General features: G+C 37.0%; 6 protein-coding genes across 6 annotated transcripts in view; all 6 read right to left on the bottom strand.

Annotated features, from left to right (window-relative positions):
* The window catches only part of LOC147839468 (uncharacterized), a 101,419-nt gene that overhangs the window by 4,938 nt on the left and 68,549 nt on the right, over positions 1 to 27,932 (bottom strand). The gene's annotated exons all lie outside the window — the stretch shown is intronic.
* Positions 1,962 to 3,485, bottom strand: taar14b (trace amine associated receptor 14b). The gene is given in 1 exon segment (NM_001082884.2): positions 1,962 to 3,485. A coding segment is annotated over 1 exon segment (987 nt). The 5' UTR covers positions 3,337 to 3,485; the 3' UTR covers positions 1,962 to 2,349.
* Positions 11,226 to 13,054, bottom strand: LOC147839469 (trace amine-associated receptor 13c-like). Its single transcript, XM_087297916.1, has 2 exons — positions 13,049 to 13,054; positions 11,226 to 11,813 (listed from the first exon to the last, which is right to left on the bottom strand). The coding sequence occupies exons 1-2, from the start codon at positions 13,052 to 13,054 to the stop codon at positions 11,226 to 11,228; spliced, it is 594 nt and encodes a 197-aa protein (XP_087154042.1).
* taar14d (trace amine associated receptor 14d) lies at positions 13,138 to 14,123 on the bottom strand (the record flags this gene model as incomplete). Its single annotated transcript, NM_001082912.1, is given in 1 exon segment — positions 13,138 to 14,123. A coding segment is annotated over 1 exon segment (986 nt), but the record flags the coding sequence as incomplete, so codon positions are not given.
* On the bottom strand, positions 18,223 to 19,206 carry taar14f (trace amine associated receptor 14f). Its single transcript, XM_087299016.1, has one exon. It carries the CDS (start codon positions 19,204 to 19,206, stop codon positions 18,223 to 18,225), a length of 984 nt encoding a protein of 327 aa, XP_087155142.1.
* taar14g (trace amine associated receptor 14g) lies at positions 23,820 to 24,803 on the bottom strand. Its single transcript, NM_001083055.1, is given in 1 exon segment — positions 23,820 to 24,803. A coding segment is annotated over 1 exon segment (984 nt).

Genomic DNA, 27,932 nt, shown 5'->3' with positions numbered 1-27,932 from the left:
CGATCCCAGATTAATAAAGGGACTAAGCCGACAAGAAAATGAATGAATGTCTAAAATGGAGTGGCATGATTTTTTTATTAACAATGAACAATAATTCATTCATTCATTCATTTTCCTTCAGCTCAGTTCCTCTATTCATCAGGGGTCGCCACAGCGGAATAAACCACTAACTTATCCAGCATATATTTTACGCAGCGAATGCTCTTCCAGCTGCAACCCAGTACTGGGAAACACCCATATACACTCATTCACACACATACACTACGCCATTTTAGTTTATTCAATTCACCTGTAGCGCATGTCTTTGGACTGTGGGGGAAACCGGAACACCCGGAAGAAACCTATGCCAACACGAGGAGAACATGCAAACTCCACATGCTCTTAGTTTGATCAGATGTGTTTAATTAGGGTTGGAACTAAACTGTGCAGAGCTGTGGCCCTCCAGGAACTGAGTTTGACACATGTGTTTTACAGCATTGATGTTGTAATTGAAATATAATCAGTAAAATAGACTTAAACATTCATTTAGCTGTTCAAGCGTAAAACACAGTAAAAGACCTTTTAAACCCAAGTGCTGACAGGAGTAGCAGGCTAGCGCAGAAACACTGGGATAAAATACATTTCCATATTTTAAAGACACCGCAGGGAACAATGGAATTTAATTCAGTGCTTCTTGTCAGGTCTGAGACTCACTTTATATCTTATAAATATAAGGCAGTGAAGATCACTCATTAAAAAATAATCAGATCTAAAATGCTGCAGTTTTTAATGGCACTTTAGTCCACTATAAGCGCTTGACCTGGCTGACTGGAAATGAAAAGTCTGATATACCCTGTTAAAGGACTGGTGAAAGACTTTTTTGTTGTGAATGCTTGAACTGACAATGCATTAAGAACAGAAGATAAAGCAATAATAAAATAAATAAATTATATAATATTAAAATTATATTACAATGACATTCAAATATATATATATATATATATATATATATATATATATATATATATATATATATATATATATATATATATATATACATTCAAATATATATAAGGAAAGCATCTCTTTGAAAAAAAAGATATCTCTGTATAAAATTTTAGGAATAGTTTTTATTTATTTATTTATCCGGGTGCTTTGGTTTCCCCCACAGTCCGAAGACATGCGCTATAGGTGAATTAAATAAACTAAACTGGCCATAGTGTATGAGTGTGAATGAGAGTGTATGGGTGTTTCTTAGTGCTGGGTTGCAGCTGGAAGGGCATCCGCTGTGTAAAACATAAGTTGGCAGTTCATTCCGCTGTGGCACCCCCTGATAAACAAAGGGGCTAAGCCGAATGAAAGTAAATGATAATAAAAAGAATCCTTTAGACTGAAGGAATTTACATCATTGGCAGAATGAACCATTATGGGAACCTTTGTCTGACCCAAATGTCTTGGCTGTTGACTGGTGTTGTATGCACTTAAAAAAAAAACACATTACTGCCTTAAATTGCTCAGCTGAGTTAAACAAAGTTGTACAATCTCAACTTACATTAGTCAAACTGACTAAACATATTATGTAAAACCATATATAACAAAAACAATGTAATGTAATGTAATGTATGTGTATATATACTAAGTAAATAATAAGTAAAACATTGCACCTTCATTACAGCATATATTAATACATGCAAGAGTCTATTTAGTTTGAAGGAACCTTTATATCTATGTAAAATTTATTTAGACAATGCAGCACTAATAATGTGAGAGCATGTGTTTGGCCATGGACAGAAAAGAAGTAAAGACAACTATACATAAAGTATACAGATATTTGTTAAACTAATTTCCATGACCTTTCCAAAACTTTATGGGTTTTTCAGATTCTCCAAAACTTTTCCAGGCCTGGAAAATGCCATGTCAAAATTTCATGACTTTTCCAGGTTTTTCATGACCGTATGAACCCTGTGATATCAAGTCATGTGTGGTGTCTACTTAATTTATTGTTTATTTAAGAAGACATACTGTTTTAAACCATAGGATGCTATACACATTTACAACACATTTATTTATACAAATATAATTTATTAACTTGATTTATAATGTAAACAATGGATCAGCTGCAATGGTTGTCTTTCAAAACTCACTTCATATTTGACCTGTTTTGCTTTTTACCATTTAGTTTGTTATATAAACTATGATTGCATTCATGTGACATGAAGGAATTGAAAATATAAACCGTACACTGGGATAAAATGAAAACAATATATATGTTTTCATGCTAATGTTTAGTACTATATTGCAAAACATAATAATGCATGTATTATGAAAACAGGAAAACTGAAGGGAGTCTTTTATTTTTAATTCTGTGACCTACATCACATTCATCAGCGAGGAGTCTTTATGAAAGACTTTAAATGTGAAAATTAATTTGATGCTTTTTTGAAACCAGGAATAGAATAAAGCGTAAATGATGGGATTAATGGTGGAGTTCAGAAAGAAAAATATCACAGCAACATCTCTGATTTGAAGTGTGTTTTCACTATTGTATGGTATCGCTAAAGCTGTAATATAATACGGCAGCAAACAGAGGAGAAACACAAAGACCAGAATCCCCAGCAGCATCGCAGCTTTTCTCTCTGATTTGTCGCTGATTTTGTTCTTAGAGGATTCTGTGCTGTTGTGAACCTGAAGGGCTCTTATAGCAGTCGCATGTTTCTTAGCAATGACAAAAACATGAGTGTATAATATTATAATGAGCGTACATGGCATTACAAACACAAGCAGAAGATCAATAATTGATGAAATCCCATCTGTGATGGCAAAACACACTGCTGGACGCACAACATCAGTGAAGTTTCCATTAACATACAGAAGAGTGAAGTTATAAATGAGTGAAAACAACCAGTTTAGCAGAGTTGCTGTACAGACCACAGTCAGTGAGATTTTCTCAGAGTAAAAAAAGGGAAAACTCAAAGCCAAGAAGCGATCGACAGCTATTAAAGACACAGTGTGAACAGAAACACTTGTTGCCTGAAAGTTCACAACTTTAAAAACCAAGCACATGACTGATCCAGAAGTCCAGCATGATTCAATGACCAAAGACAAATGAAGTGGTATCACAAACACTCCAGTGAGAAAATCAGACGCAGCCAAAGAGAGGATGAGGATGTTGGCAGGTGTGTGGAGCTGCTTGAAGTGACTAACAGAGATGATGACCAGCAGGTTTCCACACACGGTCAGAAGAGCCACAGCTGCTGCGGCCACATACAGAATCACATAGACAGATAAAGAAACAGATCTCTCTGGACACGAGTAGTCCTCGCACATATCAGTTTGGTTCACTGCTGTAAGATTCATTGTGAAGCATTGGGTGAGTATGGTTTCCTGCGACTTTCCTCATATGAAGTTTAATAGATGCAAAACAACAGATAAAGATTACTTAAGACACTACTGTAATGTGTCTTCACCAGCTGTGAACGGCTCGTCACTGTAACACATTCACTGTTAAAGATGTGCCACAACTCACACTGCCTTTTATACACTCGACATGTTGACTCTTTCAGCAGCATCAGGGGAGAAGAACATTCAGCTGAGAGATCAACTTGTTTAGAAAGGTTTGAGATAATCGTATAGTCTAATAACAAGTGGAATCATTTACAATATATCAAATAAAGTTGTCAATACTGTAATTCTTCACATACTGTTTACATCTCCATGTTTTAGTATGCTTACCATTTGACATGCAGAAAGCATCTCCACTTCACCCTGTGAGGCCACAGGAAACCATTTGTAAATGTCAGGAAAGGCTGTTAATAATGTTGTAAGGCTATACAGGTGGATGAGTACAGGACTGCGTTCACAGAAACATACTTTCCATACTAATGTACACTATAGCGGCACTAACAGTGTGTCATTATATTCATTCCAAGCAATCTGTTAAAGCAGGCGGTTCATTCCGCTGTTGCGGCCCCTCATGAATAAACGGACTAAGCCAAAGGAAAATAAATTAATCAATCTGTTAAAGTTACACATTACATATTATACATGTATTCATAATATTGTCTTGATATAAAAATGAAAGTGTGACTGTTTCACTCAGAGTGTAATGCAGGCCTATAAAACAAGACTGGTTTTCAGTATGGCAGACGTTTCATTAAAAGGTTTTATGCTGAATGTCACATGAACAAACAGAAAACTAGTCTTTTATCACATCCTCCTGTTAAAGAAAGTCTGAATGGTGCTGTTATCTGTGGATTTGTTATGGTATGCAGCTCACTGAGCCAGTTCTTGGTCATATGTGTTCATTTTATTGGATTTTACACTCTTAAAGGTTCTGAATTGCCATTGATTGCTCCATTTAACACTCACTCACTATTCGGCTTAGTCCCTGATCAATCAGGGGTCGCCACAGCAGAATGAACCACCAATTACTCTGGCAAATGTTTTTATGTGGCGGATGCCCTTTCATTCGCAACCCAGAATTAGGAAACATCCATGGTGGGAATTAAAAGGGGGTTTGGGGAGGATTGACCCCCCTAATTAATGCTTGATCCCCCCTGAAGGACATCAAAACAAGATGTATAAGGGTGGTCATCCCTTTAATAGATATTAAATAGCTTTCTTCAATATTAGTTTTCTTAAATATTAATATTAAAAAAAATATATAATGAATATACAATTGACCCCTCCCCCAACAGTTCATACCACTGTAATGCATTCAATCACACCAATCAATGCTAGGAAAAACATCATTCAGCAGTCTGACAATGCCAGTTCTACAGCACGATAGACATCTCAAGCATTCACAAAACACGTTTCTTGTAAAATAGGTGTTTATATAGCCTACAAAAAAGCAAATTTAGACACATAATTTGTATAGTTTGGCCTACTGTAACCTCTAAATTGTCAATAAATGTCCCTCAAAACACTGAAAAAATACATTTTATTAATAAATTAGATGTAATTTAAATACATTCATGAATTTGATTCACTGGCGAATGTATACTACAAAAAATTTTAAATCGCACATTGGAAATATCCACACACTCTCATTCACACACACTCACAGCCAGTACACTACAGCCAGTTTTAGTTTAATTAATTCTATACTGCATGTCTTTTGGACGGTAGGGGAAACTTACGCAAACATGGGGAGAACAAGCAAATTTAGAATTACATTCTAAAAAAAGTTCTTTACAGCAATTCAATAGAGCTTCAGTCTAAGAACCTACATGTGCTTCTTTTCAGAACTCTTCACTGAGTGGTTCTTCTATGCATGTTAATAAAGGATTCTGTTTACATTTTAATTTGAGTTCTACAATGCACTTAGTTGTCCTATATTGGACCGTTCTCACAGTAGAGCTGAAATAAGGAAATTTCCTAGGGAAAAAAATGGGACGTCTGATCACCCTTACAGAGGACTAAACAGGGAAATTCAAAACTCTAATTAAGCTACAGCCTCTCCGAGCCATAGTTTAGCAGCATCACTGTTTTTGAACAGCAGAGAGCCGAAATAACACCACATTATCGGCATTCGAAAGCATAATGCAAAGAGGCGTTTCATGCATCATGGCACAAATTAATTCATCAGCCAATCAATAGCTCCCTCCTTACCCCGCCTTGGGGCTTCAGCCCCACCTAGCCCTTATGGTAATCTGGCCCTGGTTGTTAACTTTAGGGTTATAGTCCAAAAAAACAAAGTTCTCCAAATATAAAAGATATTCATTTAACAATTAACAATAATAGTACATAAATAAGGATGTGCTAATATGTAAACGAAACATTATTATGAATTAATGATGGTTAAGGCGCGTATTAATCATGAACTAACTTTAACTGCAAAATGAGTCACAAGAGCTCATGTGTGAATAACGACTATTAGGGCCGGAGTGGGACTCCTTTTCAGCCCTGGAGTTTCAAGCCTTAGACCGGGCCACCTCAGTACACAACTGACTATATTAAAATAAGGTCATTTCCAATTCAGTTTTCACGCCTTATCACGTCTTTTTCAGGAAAACAGCTGCTTTAGAACTTCAAATGTTCAACAACCTTACAGTTTTATATGTCTTAACAATAAAAATGAAAAAAAAAAAAAAAAAAAAGAGTTATTCGGGTAAGGATCGAACTAGAGGTCTGCATTCCCGCAGACCTATACATTTCCGAATAAATCACAGGAGCGGTGGGTAATGGGTTTAATTTGGGACGGTAGTGGGCTGTCTAGCAATATCGCTCCCGACTCCTGAGTGAGCATGCTTATGTATGTGTGTAAATGAAATAGCGCGATGCTGTGTTTAGCTTGTTTGTTGCTGTGTGTGTGTGTGTGGGTATGTATGCGCACGAGCAAATGAGAGATGTGTGTGTGCGCGCAAATGAGAGAGAGAGAGCTTTGCCTGTGTGTGTGCTTGGTGCTTATGAGTGTGTGTTACGCCCCATTCACACGGGGCTTCAGCGTCAACGCTTGACTGAAGGCGTGTCTGAAGTTGGAGCTGAAATCGTCATAGCAGCGTCAGCCAATAAAATTCAGTCAGCAATAGGCCACTGTCTGAGCTGGTGTATTTGCATACAGCGATCTGATTGGCTGACGCTTCCGTCGGCGCTTGAAAAGTTGAGCTAGTCCCAACTTCTGCAGCGAGGAACGCTTCTGAATTGTCGCCGACGGATCCACAATGCAGTTCGGCAACGCCTGACGTCACCCATTCAAAGTGAATGGGAAGCGTTGACGCTGACGCCCCGTGTGAATAGGGCGTTAGTGGGCGCGCGCGCGAATGAGAGAGAGAGAGCTTTGTCTGTGTGTGTGTGCTTGGTGCTGTGCGTGTGTGTTTATGCAGACAGCTTGTTATAGGCTGTCTGGACTGTATAACTGGGTAATTTTCGGTTTTGTTCTCCCCCTGCTCTTTAGCGGGATCGGGCGCGGTGGGTAGAAAACGTGGCGGGTCGGGCAGCGGGACAACAAGTGCTTAATATAAGCGGGAGCGGTCGGGTTCGGGCTTAAACCTGGCGGGTGTGGGCGGGAGCGGGATTCAAAATTTAGTCCCGCGCAGATCTCTAGATCGAACTCAGATTGACGGCATCATAAAACATCATACTGGCCACTGGACCACAATGGCACTGTTCCACTCATATGGCCAGAATAATAATTACATCATCACTACCTTGCAGGCTGCATTTTGCTCATGGGGCTGCGAGACAATAAATAAGAAGAGCGGAGCTGCGGCAAAATAATGAATAAAAAGAGTGAGGCTATTGTCAAATAAATGAAAAAAAGTGTGACTGCTGAGAGTGCAAGCAGCTAGAAACACCGGCCCTCGCGGCCAAAAATTCTCCCAGTCCTCCCGATTAGCCAATACGGGCCTGACGACTACCTTAGTTACGTGTTAGTACATGTTGTTAATGTGTTAATTCATATTTAAGTTTAAGCTAAGTGTAACCAACATGAACTCATGAGCTGTTAATGTATAGCTATGTCATGACTTTACTTGGAGGGGCACATCACCATTAACTCCTCCCTAACAACTCATCACTCCTGTGTTTAAACTGCTCATGTTGATGTCCAAAGAACACATTTTTTATTGGCATTCAGTGTAAACTGAATAAGACGGAAGTGCATAAGGAGTCCATGAGTAGTTCTTTTTGACTTAGTCCCTTTATTAATCTGGGGTCACCACAGTGGAATGAACTGCCAACTTACCCAGCATATATTTTACGCAGTGAATGCCCTTCCAGCTGCAACCTATCACTAGGAAACATACACTCCTTCACACACATACACTAAGGACAATTAAGCTTACCAAATTCACCTACAGCGCATGTCTTTGAATATAGAAATGCCAACTGACCCAGCCGACGCTCGAACCAGCGACCTTCTTGCTGTGAGGCGACAGCGCTACCCATGTGCCACCCTGCTGCCCATGAGTAGTTAAATATGGGTTAATGATGATGTGCCTCTCCAAGTAAAGTCATGACATAATTATACATTAACATATCATGAGTTCATGATGGGTAAAATTAGCATGATGTGGCAGTACCTTTTAAAAAGGTACATATTTATATCTAAAGGGTCCATAATGGCACCTCAAAGGTACCTTTTGGGAACATTTGGGCACTAATATGCACTTTTAAGGTACCACTGTGGACTCTTTGGGTACAAATATGTACTTTTTAAAAAAGTACTGCCCCAGTGTCAGCTCTTGTACCTTTATTACTGAGAGTGTAACGAGTAATTAAGGTAGCTGTTATTCACACATGAACTCATGTGACTCATAATAAAGTTAGTTCATGATTATCACATGCATTAAATCATCATTAGTCCATAATAAAATAATGTTTAGTTTACATATTACCACATCATCATTCATGTATTGTTATTGTAGTGTTACCGATATTCCTTGTGTTTTGTGAAGTTTTTTAAACTGTAACAACACTGTTAAAACAATTCCTGCTAACATTATGGTAGTTTACACAGAAAAAATAAAGGTATCACTTTCAAAAACTTGCACTTAGTAACCCACTTGCATAATACTGCATTATTAGTTCCCTCAAAATGCAGTTTTCTTTGAATAAATGGATGGAATTTATATCATCTTTCCTTTTTAAGCTGAGAACAGTACTATTTGAATACATTTACCACAGCATATCATCATCTAGGAGACTTCCTATTCATTAACATTTATAAAAATAAGAAATGTATTTGTATATATACTTATATATTCATGAGAAAATCTGTAAGAAGCTTTTTTTTTTTTTCAAAAAGCGCATTTGGCAAATTTGATCTTTCCCCCCATACTTTTTAGCAGTGGTGGTGGGGTCGGGCAGTGGCAACTTGTACCTTAAGGGGGCACATGTTAACATACATCACAAATTACTTAAACAATAATTCAAAGTAATTTTTTTACATGCATCACTCTGCAGACTTCATAAACAAGCTAATTAAATAACCTAAACTCAAAATAATCTTTATAATTTTAATTTATTTGACAAGTAACTTTGTATTGTAGTAGGATAACACATTTCTAACATTCATGTACATCAAGGCTTTTCGACTTAGTCCCTTTATTAATCTGGGGTCGCCACAGCTGAATGAACCGCCAACTTATCCAGCACATGTTTTTACACAGCGGATGCCCTTACTGCTGCAACCCATCACTGGAAAACACCCATACACTCTCATTCACACACATACACTACGGACAATTTTATCTATACCCAATTCACCTGTACCGCATGTCTTTGTACTTGAGGGGGAAACCGGAGCACCCAGAGGAAACCCACGCAAACACGGGGAGAACATACAAACTCCACACAGAAATGCCAAATGACCCAGCTGAGGCTCGAACCAGCGACCTTCTTGTCGTGAGGCAACAGCACTACCTACTGCGCCACCGTGTTGCCCAGTTGCCCTCCCATTAACTTAAAATAATGTTTTCCAAGTCATCATTAACAAACCAAGGAAATTTTCACAGTATTTCCTATGAAACCAAAATAATCATTCTGGGGTCATATTAAGTCTTATTTCTTATAGTTTATTTCTTGAATAAAAGCAGTTTTCAATACATATATATATATATATATATATATATATATATATATATATATATATATATATATATATATATATATATATATATATATATATAAAAATTATTTAGGGTCAGTATTTTTAGCCTCCTCAAGAAATAATTCCTGTATATTTTTTGATTGTCTACACAACTAACCAGTTATACAATAACTTGACTAATAATTAGAGAGGGGGCTGCAGACTCAGTGCAGATGCAATCTGAGCTGCATGCAATGCTTTTGAATGGGCTCACATAACCCCACTCCTAACCCGTCACAGTGACGTCACTAGCTCCATTGAGTGCACTGTGTCTGACTTTGCATCTCTGAGAGATGCAATTTCAGCTTGCATCATAAAGGCTGCATCCAGATACTATTGAATAATTATTATAACTTTCCAAGTTAACATAACCTAGTTAAGTCTTTAAATTACACTTTAATCTGAATCAAATAATAGTCAAATATTATGCACTGACTGTGAAAGATGAAATATTATTAGAAATTAGTTCAACTATTATGTTTAAAAATGTGCTGTAAAAAACCATGTGTTTGAAATCAAAAACAAATGAAGGCAAAACTAAATAAATTGAATATTACTTTGACATGAGTGTGACTGAAAACTAAATTTGATCAACGTGTTACATCTGTTCTCCGGTACTTGCAGACTGTTTGTAAATTCAAGACTGCATTTCTTAACGTAAAACTATGTACACTCAATTTCTGAATAATAATAGCAGAGGACTTCCTATATTAACAGTGTTAAAATCGCTATTGAAAACAGAAGTCTAATATCATCAACAGTGGACATTTTGATTGTGTTTCACAACATGAACATGACTGAAGTTTAATCTTTTTATTACCTGTGTCAATTTGAGGGGTTAACTTCTGATGAATGTGGCGATACTGATGCCCCAACGCCAAACTTTACAAACTGTTAACCTGCTGTAAAGGGCCCTTGTCAGCAATCCAAAGCCTTGTGTAATGAGAATTAACATAATAATACAGAATGTAATAAATATCAGCCCTTATATCTGATTTCACAATGATATTAAAAACATTATTTTATTGAATAGGATTTGGATTGAATGCTGTCAATAATAACATCGTAGACTGCAAAAACAGTATTTACACTGATATAATTGTTTAGAAACATAGAAGTGTCACTTTTTACTGTTCTTATTCAGCAATCAGGGTTTTTAGTATGACACCTTCTTTGCTTTCAGTAAAGCAGAATAATGGTTATTTCTCTGCTGACATCATTGCACTGTGCATTACATTTTGAGTAATTATACATTAAAGTGCATTAGACTTTATTAATCTCTAATTACCGGTGAGTTTTCACTACAAAACAAAATGGCACAAATACTGCATTTTATTTCCAGTAATGACAGAACATTAATTTTCACATTCATTTTATGCTGATATGAAAAAAAGGCCTATGGTACTTTTTATATGAGACTCATTTATCCTATTAACATGTGTATATGATAAATATATGATCATCTGAATGAAAATATTATTGAACAATTTTATCTATTAAACAAAATAAGTGAGTTAAAAAGTGTAACACAAACGCAAATATCCTTTTTTCTTATATTCTGCAGCATAAAATAATGCAGAAAAAGCATAACCTGTAGGCAAATTCACCTTACAGCAATGAAAAGTTGGAAGAATTCTGTCTCACATTAAATGACCTACATCACATTCATCAGAGAGGAGTCTTTATGAAAAACTTTAAATGTAAAAATTAATTTTAAGCTTTTCTTAAACCAGGAATAGAATAAAGCGTAAATGATGGGATTAATGGTGGAGTTCAGGAAGAAAACTATTACAGAAACATTTATAACATACATATATATAACACTGCCATATGGTATCACTAAAGCTGTAATATAATACGGCAGCAAACAGAGGAGAAACACAAAGACCAGAATCCCCAGCAGCATCGCAGCTTTTCTCTCTGATTTGTCGCTGATTTTGTTCTTAGAGGATTCTGTGCTGTTGTGAACCTGAAGGGCTCTTATAGCAGTCGCATGTTTCTTAGCAATGACAAAAACATGAGTGTATAATATTATAATGAGCGTACATGGCATTACAAACACAATCAGGAGATCAATGATACATGAAAACCCATCAAAAATAGCAATACACACTCCTAAACACAGAACATCAGTGAAGTTTCCATTAACATACAGATAAGTGACGTTATAAATGAATGAAAACAACCAGTTTAGCAAAGCTGCTGTACAGACCACAGTCAGTGACCGTGTGTGGCACAGTCCCTGATGAAGGAAAATGAATGATAATAAAAAAGTATTCTTTAGACTGAAGGAATTTACATCATTGGCAGAATGAAAAATTAGGGGAACCTTTTGTCTGAACCAAACTTCTTGGCTGTTGACTGGAATTGTATGCACTTTAAAAAACATCTTACTGCCTTAAATTGCTCAGCGGAATCAAACTGAATTTTACAACTTCACATCAACTTAACATAACTTAACATAAACTTACATTAATCAAACTGACTAAAAATATGTATGAATATGTAACAATATGTAAAACCATATATAACAAAAAATTGAGCTTCAAATAAATTAGATAAAGAAACACAACATTTGTTGTCATAACTTTTTGTGAAATCAAGTCATGTGAGGTGTCTCAACACAATCTCATCGCAGTTCAAAACTTTTTGATTTAGTGGCTAATTCGTATGAATACGTACGATCTAATTCTTACAATTTTGTACGATTTGCTCATCATCCAATGACGGTTGGGTTTAGGGGTGGGGTTAAGTGCCACGCCTCCTGTTTAAAATCATACTATTTCGTAAGACTGAACTCGTATGAATTCGTACGAATTAGCCACTATACTGGCAAAACGTAAAATACTTTCGTTTTCTCGTGAGATCAGGCTGGGTGTCTACTTAATTTATTGCTTATTTAAGCAAAAACCATAGGCTACTATTAACACATTTAATTACACAAATAGGGCAACGCGGTAGCGCAGTGGGTATCACGTTCACCTCACAGCAAGAAGTCACTGGTTCGAGCCTCAGCTGGGTTAGTTGGCGTTTCTGTGTGGAGTTTGCATGTTCTCCCCTTGTTCGTATGTATTTCTTCTGGGTGCTCGGGTTTCCAACACAAGTCCAAAGACATAGGTGAATTGGGTATGCTAAAATTGACCATAGTGTATGAGTATGTGTGGTAATGAGTGTGTATGGGTGTTTCCCAGTGATGGTTTGCAGCTGGAAGGACATCTGCTGCGTAAAACATTTACTGGATACGATGGCGGTTCATTCCGCTATGGCGACTCCAGATTAATAAAGGGACTAAGCCAGAAATGAATGAATGAATGATAATTATACAAATATAATTTATTAACTTGATTTATAATGTAAACAATGGATCAGCTGCAATGGCTGTTGTTCAAAACTCATTTCATATTTGACCTGTTTTGCTCTTTACATTTATTTTGTTATAAACAATACATTGGCATGAAATTAAAACAATATTTATGCCTTCATGGTAATGTTTCTTGTAATGTACATAGCAAAACATAACAATGCATGCATTTTGAAAATGAGCATTTCTTTTAAATTGTGTGACTTACATCACATTCATCAGAGAGGAGTCTTTATGAAAGACTTTAAATGTGAAAATTAATTTGATGCTTTTTTGAAACCAGGAATAGAATAAAGCGTAAATGATGGGATTAATGGTAGAGTTCAGGAAGAAAAATATCCCAGCAACATCTCTGATTTGAAGTGTGTTTTCACTATTGTATGGTATCGCTAAAGCTGTAATATAATACGGCAGCAAACAGAGGAGAAACACAAAGACCAGAATCCCCAGCAGCATCGCAGCTTTTCTCTCTGATTTGTCGCTGATTTTGTTCTTAGAGGATTCTGTGCTGTTGTGAACCTGAAGGGCTCTTATAGCAGTCGCATGTTTCTTAGCAATGACAAAAACATGAGTGTATAATATTATAATGAGCGTACATGGCATTACAAACACAATCAGGAGATCAATGATTGATGAAATCTCATCTGTAATGGCAAAACACACTGCTGGACGCACAACATCAGTGAAGTTTCCATTAACATACAGAAGAGTGAAGTTATAAATGAGTGAAAACAACCAGTTTAGCAGAGTTGCTGTACAGACCACAGTCAGTGAGATTTTCTCAGAGTAAAAAAAGGGAAAACTCAAAGCCAAGAAGCGATCGACAGCTATTAAAGACACAGTGTGAACAGAAACACTTGTTGCTTGAAAATCGACAACTTTTAAAACCAAGCACATGACTGATCCAGAAGTCCAGCATGATTCAATGACCAAAGACAAATGAAGTGGTATCACAAACACTCCAGTGAGAAAATCAGACGCAGCCAAAGAGAGGATGAGGATGTTGGCAGGTGTGTGGAGCTGCTTGAAGTGACTAACAGAGATGATGACCAGCAGGTTTCCACACACGGTCAGAAGAGCCACAGCTGCTGCGGCCACATACAGAATCACATAGACAGATAAAGAAACAGATCTCTCTGGACACGAGTAGTCTTCGCACATATCAGTTTGGTTCACTGCTGTAAGATTCATTGTGAAGCATTGGGAGAGTATGGTTTCCTGTGACTTTCCTCATGAAGTTTAATATGTGCAAAACAACAGATAAAGATTCCTAAAGACACTACTGTAATGTGTCTTCACCAGCTGTGAACGGCTCCTCACTGAAACACATTCACTGTTAAAGATGTGCTACAGCTCACACTGCCTTTTATACACTCGACATGTTGACTCTTTCAGCAGCATCAGGGGAGAAGAACATTCAGCTGAGAGATCAACTTGTTTAGAAAGGTTTGAGATAATCTTAAAGTCTAATAACAAGTGGATTCATTTACAATATATCATATAAAGTTGTCAATACTGTAATTCTTCACATACTGTTTACATCTCCATGTTTTAGTATACTTACCATTTGACATGCAGAAAGCATCTCCACTTCATCCTGTGAGGCCACAGGAAACCATTTGTAAATGTCAGGAAAGGCTGTTAATAATGTTGTAAGGCTATACAGGTGGATGAGTACAGGACTGCGTTCACAGAAACATACTTTCCATACTAATGTACACTATAGCGGCACTAACAGTGTGTCATTATATTCATTCCAAGCAATCTGTTAAAGCAGGCGGTTCATTCCGCTGTGGCGACCCCTCATGAATAAACGGACTAAGCTAAAGGAAAATGAATTAATCAGTCTGTTAAAGTTACACATTATATATTATACATGTATTCATAATATTGTCTTGATATAAAAATGAAAGTGTGACTGTTTCACTCAGTGTGTAATGCAGGCCTATAAAACAAGACTGGTTTTCAGTATGGCAAACGTTGCATTAAAAGGTTTTATGCTGAATGTCACATGAACAAACAGAAAACTAGTCTTATTATCACATCCTCCTGTTAAAGAAAGTCTGGAATGATGCTGTTATCTGTGGATTTGTTATGGTGTGCAGCTCACTGAGCCAGTTCTTGGTAATATGTGTTAATTTTATTGTATTTTACACTCTTAAAGGTTCTGAATTGCCATTGATTGCTCCATTTAATACTCACTATCCTTCGGCTTAGTCCCTGATCAATCAGGGGTCGCCACAGCAGAATGAACCACCGATTACTCTGGCATATGTTTTTATGTGGCGGATGCCCTTCCAGTTGCAACCCAGAATTAGGAAACATCCATAGTGTGAATTACAAGGGGGTTTGGGGAGGATTGACCCCCCTAATTAATGCTTGATCCCCTCTGAAGGACATCAGAACAAGATGTATAAGTGTGGTCAGCTCTTTAATAGTTTAATAATGGCTTTCTTTAATATCAGCTTTCTTAAATTCATTCATTCATTTTCTTGTCGGCTTAGTCCCTTTATTAATCCGGGGTCACCACAGTGGAATGAACCGCCAACTTATCGAACAAGTTTTTACGCAGCGGATGCCCTTCCAGCCACAACCCATCTCTGGGAAACATCCACACACACACTCAAACACTATGGACAATTTAGCCTACCCAGTTCACCTGTACCGCATGTCTTTGGACTGTGGGGGAAACCGGAGCACCCGGAGGAAACCCATGCGTACGCAGGGAGAACATGCAAACTTCACACAGAAATGCCAACTGAGCCGAGGCTCGACCCAGCGTCCTTTTTGCTGTTAGGCGACAGCACTACCTACTGCGCCACTGCTTTGCCCACTTTCCTAATTATTAATAATTAAAAATATATAATATAAATATACAATTCCCCCCCCCCCCCCCCCAAACGGTTCATACCACTGTGTTGCATTTAATCACGTCATATGTACATGCAACATATATTTTGAAATGCATCAAAAATTGTTTAAATATGAATATGACTCTGCCTCATTTTTGAGCTGCGCTGTGCTGTAGGTGCTTAATTTGGCCAACTGTGCTACTTTATTTTAATACTGGTCATTATGGTGGTACTTGGAGAGACCATTTTTTTCTGAGGTGATACTTGGTGAAAAAAGTTTGAGAACCACTGTACTAGACGAACATGCATAAGTTCACGAGTAGTTCTTTTCGGCCTAGTCCCTTTATTAATCTGGGGTCGCCACAGTGGAATGAACCGCCAACTTACCCAGCATATATATTACACAGTGAATGCCCTTCCAGCTGCAACCCATCATTAGAAAACACCCATACACTCTCCTTCACACACATAGTGTACAGACAATTTAGCCTACCCAATTCACTTATAGCACATGTCTTCGGACAGAAAGGCCAACTGACCCAGCTGAGGCTTGAACCTGCAACTTTCTTGCTGTTAGGTGACAGTGCTACCCATTTTGCCACCGCGTGGCCCATGAATAGTTAAGAATGGGTTAATGATGATGTGCCCCTCCAAGTAGTCACGATATAATTATATATTAACGTATCATGATGAGTTCATGATGGTTAAAGCATGAACTAATGTGGTACTTAATTCACTAATTAACAAACAATCATGTACTAACAAGTAATTAAGGTAGCCGTTATTCAATGCAAAAACAATATTGCATTATTAGTTCCCTCAAAATGCAGTTAATAATGCAGAAAGATGTGATCTTTTCTTTCACCCTTTTCAGCAGTGGCGGTTCTAGACCACAGTAATTGGAAGGGCAGGGCAGAGGCCACTTGTACTTTTTAAAGGGCACACTTTAACATGCATCACAAACTATACTTAAACCAGTGGTCCTCAAACTTTTTTCATCAAGTACCACCTCAAAAAAAATTTGTCTCTCCAAGTTCCGCCATAATGAGCAGTACTGAAATACAGTAGCGTAGTAAGCCCAGCAAAGCAGCTACAGCTCTGTATAAAACGTGGCAGATTAATTCCTCTTATTAAGAATATTTATTATTGTCAGCCACATTAAACATAAATAGTATGAACGTTAACCCTGTACTGTGCTTATATGTAAAAAAACAAACTAAAAACGTCAACATTTAGATTAAAATGTGCTTAAGGTAAAAAGAAAAGTGCTGTACTTAAATGTAAAGTATTAGCATATAGCAGCCAATTCATCAACACCTGAAAATGTTGCCTGGACCTTAGAAATAGGCTATATGTCATATAATGAATATTATTATATGTCATATTTATATATAAATCATTTTTGATAAATTTTGAAATATATGTACCAGAGCATGTACATTTGACATATTTGATTTGAAGCCCAAGTACCACTAGTGTTACACGTACCACAGTTTGAGAACCATTGACTTAAACAATTATTCAAAGTCATTTTTTTTGCATCACTCTGGAGTCTTCGTTCATTCGTTCATTCATTCATTTATTCATTTTCTTTTTGGCTTAGTCCCTTTATTAATCTGGGGTCACCACAGCAGAATGAACCGCCAACTTATCCAGCATATGTTTTACGTAGCGGATGGCCTTCCAACTGCAACCCATCACTGGGAAACATCCATACACATTCATTAACACCCGGAGGAAACCCATGCGAATGCAGGGTGAACATGCAAACTCCACACAGAAATGCCAACTGACCCAGCCGAGGCTCAACCCTGCAACCTTTTTGCTGTGAGGCGACAGCACTACCTATTACCTAATTGTTTACTTTAACTTTAGAAACATAGAAGAGTCACTTTTTACTGTCCTCGTTTAGCAATAAGGTATTTTTGTATGACACCTTTGCTTTCAGTAAAGCAGAATAATGATATTTCTCTGCTGACATCATTGCCTTGTGCATGACATTGAGTAATTATACATTAAAGTGCATTAGACTTCATTAATCTCTAATTACTGGTGAGTTTTCACTACAAAGCAAAACAAAATGGCACAAATACTGCATTTTATTTCCAGTAATGACACAGAACATTCATTTTCACATTTATCTTATGCAGAAATGTAAAAAAGGCAAATGGTACTTTTTATATGAGGCTCATTCATCTTTTTTACACATGTAATAATGTATATATGATAAATATATGATCATTTATTCTAATGAAAACACTGTTCAACAATTTTATCTATTAAACAAAACAAGTGAGTTTTTAAGTGTATAACACAAAAGCAAAAATCCTTTTTTCTTATATTCTGCAGCATAAAATAATGCAAAAAAGCATAACCTGTAGGCAAATTCACCTTACAGCAATGAAAAGTAGGAAGAATTCTGTCTCACATTAAATGACCTACATCACATTCATCAGCGAGGAGTCTTTATGAAAAACTTTAAATGTGAAAATTAATTTTAAGCTTTTCTTAAACCAGGAATAGAATAAAGCGTAAATGATGGGATTAATGGTGGAGTTGAGGAAGAAAAATATTACAGCAAGATCTATGACATAATATATAACACTGCCATATGGTATCACTAAAGCTGTAATATAATACGGCAGCAAACAGAAGAGAAACACAAAGACCAGAATCCCCAGCAGCATCGCAGCTTTTCTCTCTGATTTGTCGCTGATTTTGTTCTTAGAGGATTCTGTGCTGTTGTGAACCTGAAGGGCTCTTATAGCAGTCGCATGTTTCTTAGCAATGACAAAAACATGAGTGTATAATATTATAATGAGTATACATGGCATTACAAACGCAATCAGGAGATCAACAATACATGAAATCCCATCAAGATGATAAACACACACTGCTGGACACACAACAACTGTAAAGTTTTCATTAACATACAGAAGAGTGAAGTTATAAATGAATGAAAACAGCCAGTTTAGTAAAGCTGCTGTACAGACCACAGTCAGTGAGATTTTCTCAGAGTAAAAAAAGGGAAAACTCAAAGCCAAGAAGCGATCGACAGCTATTAAAGCCACAGTGTGAACAGAAACACTTGTTGCTTGATAATTCACAAATTTAAAAATCGAGCACATGAACGGACCAGAGATCCAGCATGATTCAATGAGCAAAGACAAATGAAGTGGTATCACAAACACTCCCACCAGCAGATCAGACGCAGCCAAAGAGAGGATGAGGATGTTGGCAGGTGTGTGGAGCTGCTTGAAGTGACTAACAGAGATGATGACCAGCAGGTTTCCACACACGGTCAGAAGAGCCACAGCTGCTGCGGCCACATACAGAATCACATAGACAGATAAAGAAACAGATCTCTCTGGACACGAGTAGTCCTCGCACATATCAGTTTGGTTCACTGCTGTAAGATTCATTGTGAAGCATTGGGTGAGTATGGTTTCCTGCGACTTTCCTCATATGAAGTTTAATATGTGCAAATCCACAGATAAAGACTCGACTGTGTGTGTCTCTCCACCAGCTGTGAATGGATCCTCACTGAAACACATTCACTGTTAAAGATGTGCCACAACTCACACTGCCTTTTATACACTCGACATGTTGACTCTTTCAGCAGCATCAGGGGAGAAGAACATTCAGCTGAGAGATCAACTTGTTTAGAAAGGTTTGGGATAATCGTATAGTCTAATAACAAGTGGATTCATTTACAATATATCAAATAAAGTTGTCAATACTGTAATTCTTCACATACTGTTTACATCTCCATGTTTTAGTATGCTTACCATTTGACATGCAGAAAGCATCTCCACTTCACCCTGTGAGGCCACAGGAAACCATTTGTAAATGTCAGGAAAGGCTGTTAATAATGTTGTAAGGCTATACAGGTGGATGAGTGCAGGACTGCGTTCACAGAAACATACTTTCCATACTAATGTACACTATAGCGGCACTAACAGTGTGTCATTATATTCATTCCAAGCAATCTGTTAAAGCAGGCGGTTCATTCCGCTGTGGCGACCCCTCATGAATAAACGGACTAAGCCAAAGGAAAATGAATTAATCAATCTGTTAAAGTTACACATTATATATTATACATGTATTCATAATATTGTCTTGATATAAAAATGAAAGTGTGACTGTTTCACTCAGTGTGTAATGCAGGCCTATAAAACAAGACTGGTTTTCAGTATGGCAGACGTTTCATTCAAGGGTTTCATGCTGAATGTCACATGAACAAACAGAAAACTAGTCTTATATCACATCCTCCTGTTAAAGAAAGTCTGGAATGATGCTGTTATCTGTGGATTTGTTATGGTATGCAGCTCACTGAGCCAGTTCTTGGTAATATGTGTCTATTTTATTGGATTTTACTCTCTTAAAGGTTCTGAATTGCCATTGATTGCTCCATTTAATACTCACTATCCTTCGGCTTAGTCCCTGATCAATCAGGGGTCGCCACAGCAGAATGAACCACCAATTACTCTGGCATATGTTTTTATGTGGCGGATGCCCTTCCATTCACATCCCAGAATTAGGAAACATCTATAGTGTGAATTACAAGGTGGTTTGGGGAGGATTGACCCCCCTAATTAATGCTTGATCCCCTCTGAAGGACATCAAAACAAGATGTATAAGGGTGGTCAGCTCTTTAATAGTTTAATAATGGCTTTCTTTAATATCAGCTTTCTTAAATTCATTCATTCATTTTCTTGTCGGCTTAGTCCCTTTATTAATCCGGGGTCAATTACTCTGACAAATGTTTTTATGTGGCGGATGCCCTTCCAGTTGCAACCCAGAATTAGGAAACATCAATAGTGTGAATTACAAGAGGGTTTGGGGAGGATCCACATCATCATTCATGTATTGTTATTGTAAAGTGTTACCGATATTCCTTGTGTTTTGTGAAGTTTTTTAAACTGTAACAACACTGTTAAAGCAATTCCTGGTCACATCATGATAGTTTACACAGAAAAAATAAAGGTATCACTTTTAAAAACTTGCACTTAGTAACCCACTTGTATAATATTGCATTATTAGTTCCCTCCAAAAGCAGTTTTCTTTGAATAAATGGATGAAATGTGTATATAATCTTTCCTTTTTAAGCTGATAACAGTGTTATTTAAATACATTTACCACAGCATATCCTCATCTAGGAGACTTCCTATTCATTACATTTATAAGAATGAGGAATGTATTTGCCTTGTTATATATTCAGAGGAAACTCTGCATGTGAAGCTTTTTTTAACGTTTAATTATTTCATTATATTTAATAAAAGTTAAACTTTAAAAACACAGAAGTGTCAGTTTTTACTGTACTCCTTCAGTAATAAGGCATTTTTATATAACACAACCCTTACTTTCATACATTCAATCATTCAGAGCGCATGTCTTTAGACTGTTGTGGAAACCGAAGCACTCGGAGGAAAGCCACTCCAACACGAGAGAACATGCAAACTCCACACAGAAATGCCAACTGACTCAGGCGGGACTCCAACCAGTGACCTTCTCGCTGTGAGGCCACAGTGCTAACCACTGAGCCAACATGGCACCCTCTTCACATTCAGTAAAGCAGAATAATGATTATTTCTCTGCTGATGTCATTGCCTTGTGCACGACAATTTTAGTAATTATACATTTACGTACACAAGCTGCGTCCCAAATGGCACACTATACACTATGCACTCATGCACTATGTACTTATGCACTTACACACTCAACAGCATAGTATGTATGTAGTGTCGTCCCAAATGGAGCACTAATGTTTTTTTACTTAGTGGAAATTTAAACGGTATCTCTAATGACCTTTGATGGTCTCAAAATCAGTGAAATAAATGACCAAACTATCAAATAATACCTGGTGTGAGTATAACCGCATCAAAGAGCTTAGAATGACCAAGAGGCGACACTCAATAGAACGTTTCATTGCAACAGCAGCGCCCAGCAACAGCCCCGGATTCCGCCATTTTGGAGTGAAAGCGATCGGCTGTCCATTGGATTTATTACTGTCGCGATGGCAAGCAGCTGCGTTGTTTTTTATTCATTTATTTTAAAAGCGCATTAAAGCCGAGATACAACCTGAAAGAAGACAATACAACATTTGGTATCATAATCCTCAGCAATTTTAATAGTTTATTTTACAAACTTATAATATGCTGTTGTTCTATTGGAGTTTTCATTCCATAATGACCACCGCGCTCTCTAGTGGCTGTTTTCCAAATTACACTAGAGTGTCGCCTCTTGGTCATTCTAAGCTCTTTGACCGCATTCGCCATCCGGAGGCGCTAATCACTCTCGTAGGAGAATTTGGCTTTCACCATCCAAAATAAATAAAAGCTGCATCCCAAATGGCACACTATCCACTATGCACGCATGCACTATGCACTTATGCACTTACACACTCAACAGGATAGTATATGGATGTAGTGTCGTCCAAAATGGCTCACAAATTTTTTTACTAAGCGGAAATTCAAACAGTTTCCCTGATGATATTTGGCGGTTGCCAAATCAGTGAAATAAATGACTGAATTATCAAATAATACCTGCCGTGAGTATAACCGCATTCACCATCGGGAGGCGCTGTAATCACTCTCATAGGAGAATTTTTCTTTCACCATCCAAAATAAATAAAGTTATCCAACAAGTGCACCCGATAGCTCCGCCCCTTCCGCCACGTAAGCAAACCTGCGGTCGTTGAGTGCGTGAAGTTTCCATCATAAATCTTTAGAAGGAAAATATGTTAAAGAGAACCTTTTTTAGGAGATATTACTAGTATTAAACAAAGTTATACTTATAAATATATTAGAAATATTATAACAGGCGATACAGTTATATATAATAATTTAAAATGGACCAATGTAATCATAAATATAAATTGGAAAAAAGATTGGCGTTTTTGTGAAATATATTGTATAAATAACAAAGTAAAAGAAGTTACATTTAAAATATAGAGTATATATCCAGCTAAAGAGGTCTTAGAGAGATTTAATTTAGATATTGATTAATCCTGTGATTTTTGTTGCATGGAAAAGGAATCTATTGTCCACATGTTTTGTGATTGTATATACACAAGGATTTTGTGGGTGGATGTGGAGAATTTTTTAAGAAAGAAAGCAAATATTGTATTCAAGTTAAACAAATTCGATATTTGCTTTTATTATGTTAATACATGTAAAAAAATTACCTTTCTAGTACAACTTTTTATTATTTTGGGAAAGTTTCATATACATAAAAAATGGACTAGATCAAAGCCAAGTTTTGTTCATTTCCTTCAAGAGACTAAGGACTACTGCACAAGTTTGGAAAACATTGTCAATAAAAAAGCAAAGAAGATTTTTTATTTTTATTTATATATATATATATATATATATATATATATATATATATATATATATATATACACTAAGACATGTATTTTTGTGTATAGTACTGTATAATTCTGTATTTGTTAATTTAAAAAAAGTGAAGTGTCCATCATTACCCACTTTATTTCTCCGGCTGAATGAGTGCATCATCCGGGTAATTAAAGTGCTCTTATTATTTTTAGTGTTACTTACACTATTTATACTACAAAATGACGTAGAATAGTGCATAAGAATGCCATTTGGGATGCAGCTGTTTTTTATTGCTCTCTAAATACTGTAGTTTTCACTACAAAACAACAAAACAAAGTGGCACAAATACTGCATTTTATTTCCAGTAATGACACAGAACATTCATTTTCACATTTATCTTATGCAGAAATGTAAAAAAGGCATATGGTACTTTTTATATGAGGCTCATTCATCTTTTTTTACACATGTAATAATGTGTATATGATAAATATATGATCATTTTTTCTAATGAAAACACTGTTCAACAATTTTATCTATTAAACAAAACAAGTGAGTTTTTAAGTGTGTAACACAAAAGCAAAAATCCTTTTTTCTCATATTCTGCAGCACAACATAATGCAGAAAAAGCATAACCTGTAGGCAAATTCACCTTACAGCAATAAAAAAAGTAGGAAGAATTCTGTCTCACATTAAATGACCTACATCACATTCATCAGCGAGGAGTCTTTAAGAAAGACTTTAAATGTGAAAATTAATTTTAAGCTTTTCTTAAACCAGGAATAGAATAAAGCGTAAATGATGGGATTAATGGTGGAGTTGAGGAAGAATAATATCACAGCAACATCTATGACAAAATTTATAACACTGCCATATGGTATCACTAAAAAAGTAATATAATACGGCAGCAAACAGAGGAGAAACACAAAGACCAGAATCCCCAGCAGCATCGCAGCTTTTCTCTCTGATTTGTCGCTGATTTTGTTCTTAGAGGATTCTGTGCTGTTGTGAACCTGAAGGGCTCTTATAGCAGTCGCATGTTTCTTAGCAATGACAAAAACATGAGTGTATAATATTATAATGAGCGTACATGGCATTACAAACACAATCAGGAGATCAATGATTGATGAAGTCCCGTCGATATTATAAACACACTCTCCTGGACACACGCTGTCAGTGAAATTTCCATTAATATAAAAGAGAGTGAAGTTATAAATGAGTGAAAACAACCAGTTTAGCAAAGCTGCTATGCAGACGACATTGAGTGAGATTTTCTCAGAGTAAAAAAAGGGAAAACTCAAAGCCAAGAAGCGATCGACAGCTATTAAAGCCACAGTGTGAACAGAAACACTTGTTGCCTGAAAGTTCACAAATTTAAAAATCGAGCACATGACCGGACCAGAGATCCAGCATGATTCAATGAGCAAAGACAAATGAAGTGGTATCACAAAAACTCCCACCAGCAGATCAGACGCAGCCAAGGAGAGGATGAGGATGTTGGCAGGTGTGTGGAGCTGCTTGAAGTGACTAACAGAGATGATGACCAGCAGGTTTCCACACACGGTCAGAAGAGCCACAGCTGCTGCGGCCACATACAGAATCACATAGACAGATAAAGAAACAGATCTCTCTGGACACGAGTAGTCCTCACACATATCAGTTTGGTTCAGTGCTGTAAGATTCATTGAAGAAACATTTAAATGGAGTATGTTTTGCTGTGACTTTCTTCATGTGACAACTGTACACTGTAAGTACAGATCTCTCAAGATGTTTTTGTCTCTCCTGTGAAGATCTCCTCAGTGAATGTGCTCTTGTAGCTTCCACTACAGCAGATAAAGACGTGCTACACTGCCTTTTTAAACACTTGACATGTTGACTCTTTCTGAGCATCAAGGGAGACAAACATACAGTTGGGAGATCAACTGATTCTGTTCATCCAGAAAAACAGCCCAAGAAGGCTGTAATTACATCATCTACCAGCAGTAAATCTTTTAGCATCATCTGCTTGAAGAGATATAGGCCAAAAATGAAAAATGTGCTCATCATTTTTTAACCTTGAGGCCTTTCAAGATGATTTTTGCTAAAATTTTAGAGCGGGACACAGAAAGCCAACGCCAAACAACTAGAGTCAATTAAACCCAATAGGGGTTTCGCCTCACGTTGACTCACATCTGTTTTCTTTGGACCAAAAATCTGCTTGTGAACACACCAAATGATTTTTTTTTGTTTGATAGAACTTTAAAATTCCATAAAAACAGGCAAAACAAAAGGAATACATGTTGCTCCTGATGAAATTGCGATTATTTTGGGCTAAACGAACACTTTAACACAATCTTAGATTGCTTGCACAATATACAGGCGTTGGACAATGAAACTGATGCCTGGTTTTAGACCTTGTAATTCATTAGTATAGTGTGACATCTCCTTTTGCGGTCAATACAGCATCAATTCATCTTGGGAATGACAGATACAAGTCCTGCACAGTGGTCAGAGGTATTTTAAGCCATTCTTCCTGCAGAAAAGTGGCCAGGTCTCTAAGTGACACTGGTGGAGGAAAATGTTTCCTGACTCGCTCCTCCAAAACACCCCAAAGTGACTGAATAATATTTAGATCTGGTGACTGTGCAGGCCATGGGAGATGTTCAGCTTCACTTTCATGTTCATCAAACCACTCTGTTACCAGTCTTGCTGTGTGCATTGGTGCATTATCATCCGCATACACGGCATCGCCTTCAGCAGGGGTGCTCAATCCTGTTCCTGGAGATCTACCTTCCTGCGGATATCAGTTACTACCCATATCAAACACACCTGCCTGTAATTATCAAGTGGTGTTTAGGTCCTAATTAATTGGTTCAGGTGTGTTTGATATGGGTAGCAACTGAAATCTGCAGGAAGGTAGATCTCCAGGAACAGGATTGAGCACCCCTGGCCTTCAGGATACAATCCTGAAACCATTGGGTGCACATGGTCCTCTAGAATGGTTCGGTAGTTCTTTGCAGTGACACGCCCATCTACCACAACTATTGGGTCTATGAAATGTGATGATATTGCAACCCAAGACCATCACTGATTCACAGCTATGCTTTACTCTGGACATGTAACAGTTTGGGTGGTATGCTTCTTTAAGGATTCTCCTGTAACTCTCCCAGATGTAGAAAAGAAAGTGAAGATGGACTCATCAGAGAACAATACATGTTTCGCATTGCCCATGGCAAAGATTTTCACTGCTGGCACCATTGAAACTAACGTTTTTCATTGGTATAAGTGACCAAGGTTTGGCTATAGCAGCCCAGCCATGTATGCATGAGATTTCGACAAACAGTTTTGGTGGAAACAGGACAGTTGAGGTGCACATTTAACTGGAGTGAGTTGGGCAGCTTATGGTTTTGGATACAAAAATCAGGCTGGTCAGATTTAACAATGAAACCTTTAACTCTAGATTGGCCAGTGTTTCAGTTTTATTGTCCAACCCCCATAGCATTTGGAGTGGTCAAGTATTGAACAGGTTGAATAGTCAGACATGTGCCATGAATACTGTTGCAGCAGCTTAATGTCGAAGGCTTGGCATCTCAACGCACGTTTTTACACACACAACCAATGTCCAGTCTTGCTTCCTCTTCAAGTTTAAATTCACTTTATTTAGCTTATTATAAATACATTGCAATTAATAATTTTGAACCCTTTAGCGACCTCAAAAGTGTGTGAGTTTGGTGTGGTAAAAACTGCATGCGTTCCCTTCCTCAAGTCTTCTTCTCTCATGCAAGAAACACCGACTTTAAAACCCTATGTGCACATATTGCCCCCAAGTGATGACAGCTCAAATTACATTCAAGTCAACATATTGGCTTCTACAAATACATTTAGGAAATCAATATCTAACTCACCCTTGCTTATAAGAGACAGTCTTGCACTGTTCTATTCTTTACAATTAAAACCCTTGTAGTCGCAGCGAAGTGCTTTAGATAGCAGACCCATTTCTCACAAGCCAGCTAAGGTCAGATTAAGTAATCTTTATTTCTGTACTGCTTTTACAATGTAAATTCTGTAAAACTTTATAAATGAACAGAACAAAAGAATAAAAACCAAAACAACATTCTAGATTATAAAACATGTTTAGCATATCTGGCAAGCAGCAGGGTAGAAGGTTTGTTTAGTTAGTCACCATATGTGGCCCAAGTTCTGGCAACCAGACCCAATCCACTCAAGTCCCATAATTCATTTCTGTATTTGGGTCAAGTGAAAGTGTGTTGTATTTTGCTATGTGGGCATAGTACAGTATTGTGCACAATTATTTCTATTTCCTCAGTCAGAATCTGTTAATGGTATAGGGAACCATACTGGGACCCATTTGCTTTAATAACTGAATCTCTTTATTAATCAATGAATCTCACATACACTACAGCCCTATATATTTTGGTTATTATTATAAGAATGCAAAGATGACATGTAAAATGCTGAATGGGTTGTTGTTAGTTGTCAACATAAAATGCAGGGAAAAGAGTTTACAAAGAAAAAGTTATGAAATAAATAAGAGCAATAAAAGAAAAATACAACAGAAGACAGAAAAAAACTACATGAGGGTTAAAAATGTTTGACAATCAAACTATTAAGTCATGTACAGTTAAAGTCAGAATTATTATTAGCCTCCCTGAATTATTAGCCCCGTTTTGTCCCCCAATTTCTGTTTAACGGAGAGCAGATTTTTTTCAACACATGCTAATCATAATAGTTTTAATAACTCATTTCATCTCATTATGACAGTAAATAATATTTTACTATTTTAATAAAAAAAATAATAAAATTTTAATAAAATT

Source organism: Danio rerio, chromosome 20 (assembly GCF_052040795.2).
Source record: "Danio rerio strain M-AB ecotype USA chromosome 20, GRCz13ab, whole genome shotgun sequence".
In the NCBI taxonomy this organism is placed as follows: Eukaryota; Metazoa; Chordata; class Actinopteri; order Cypriniformes; family Danionidae; genus Danio; species Danio rerio.
This window is presented reverse-complemented; position numbering and strand designations above follow the sequence as displayed.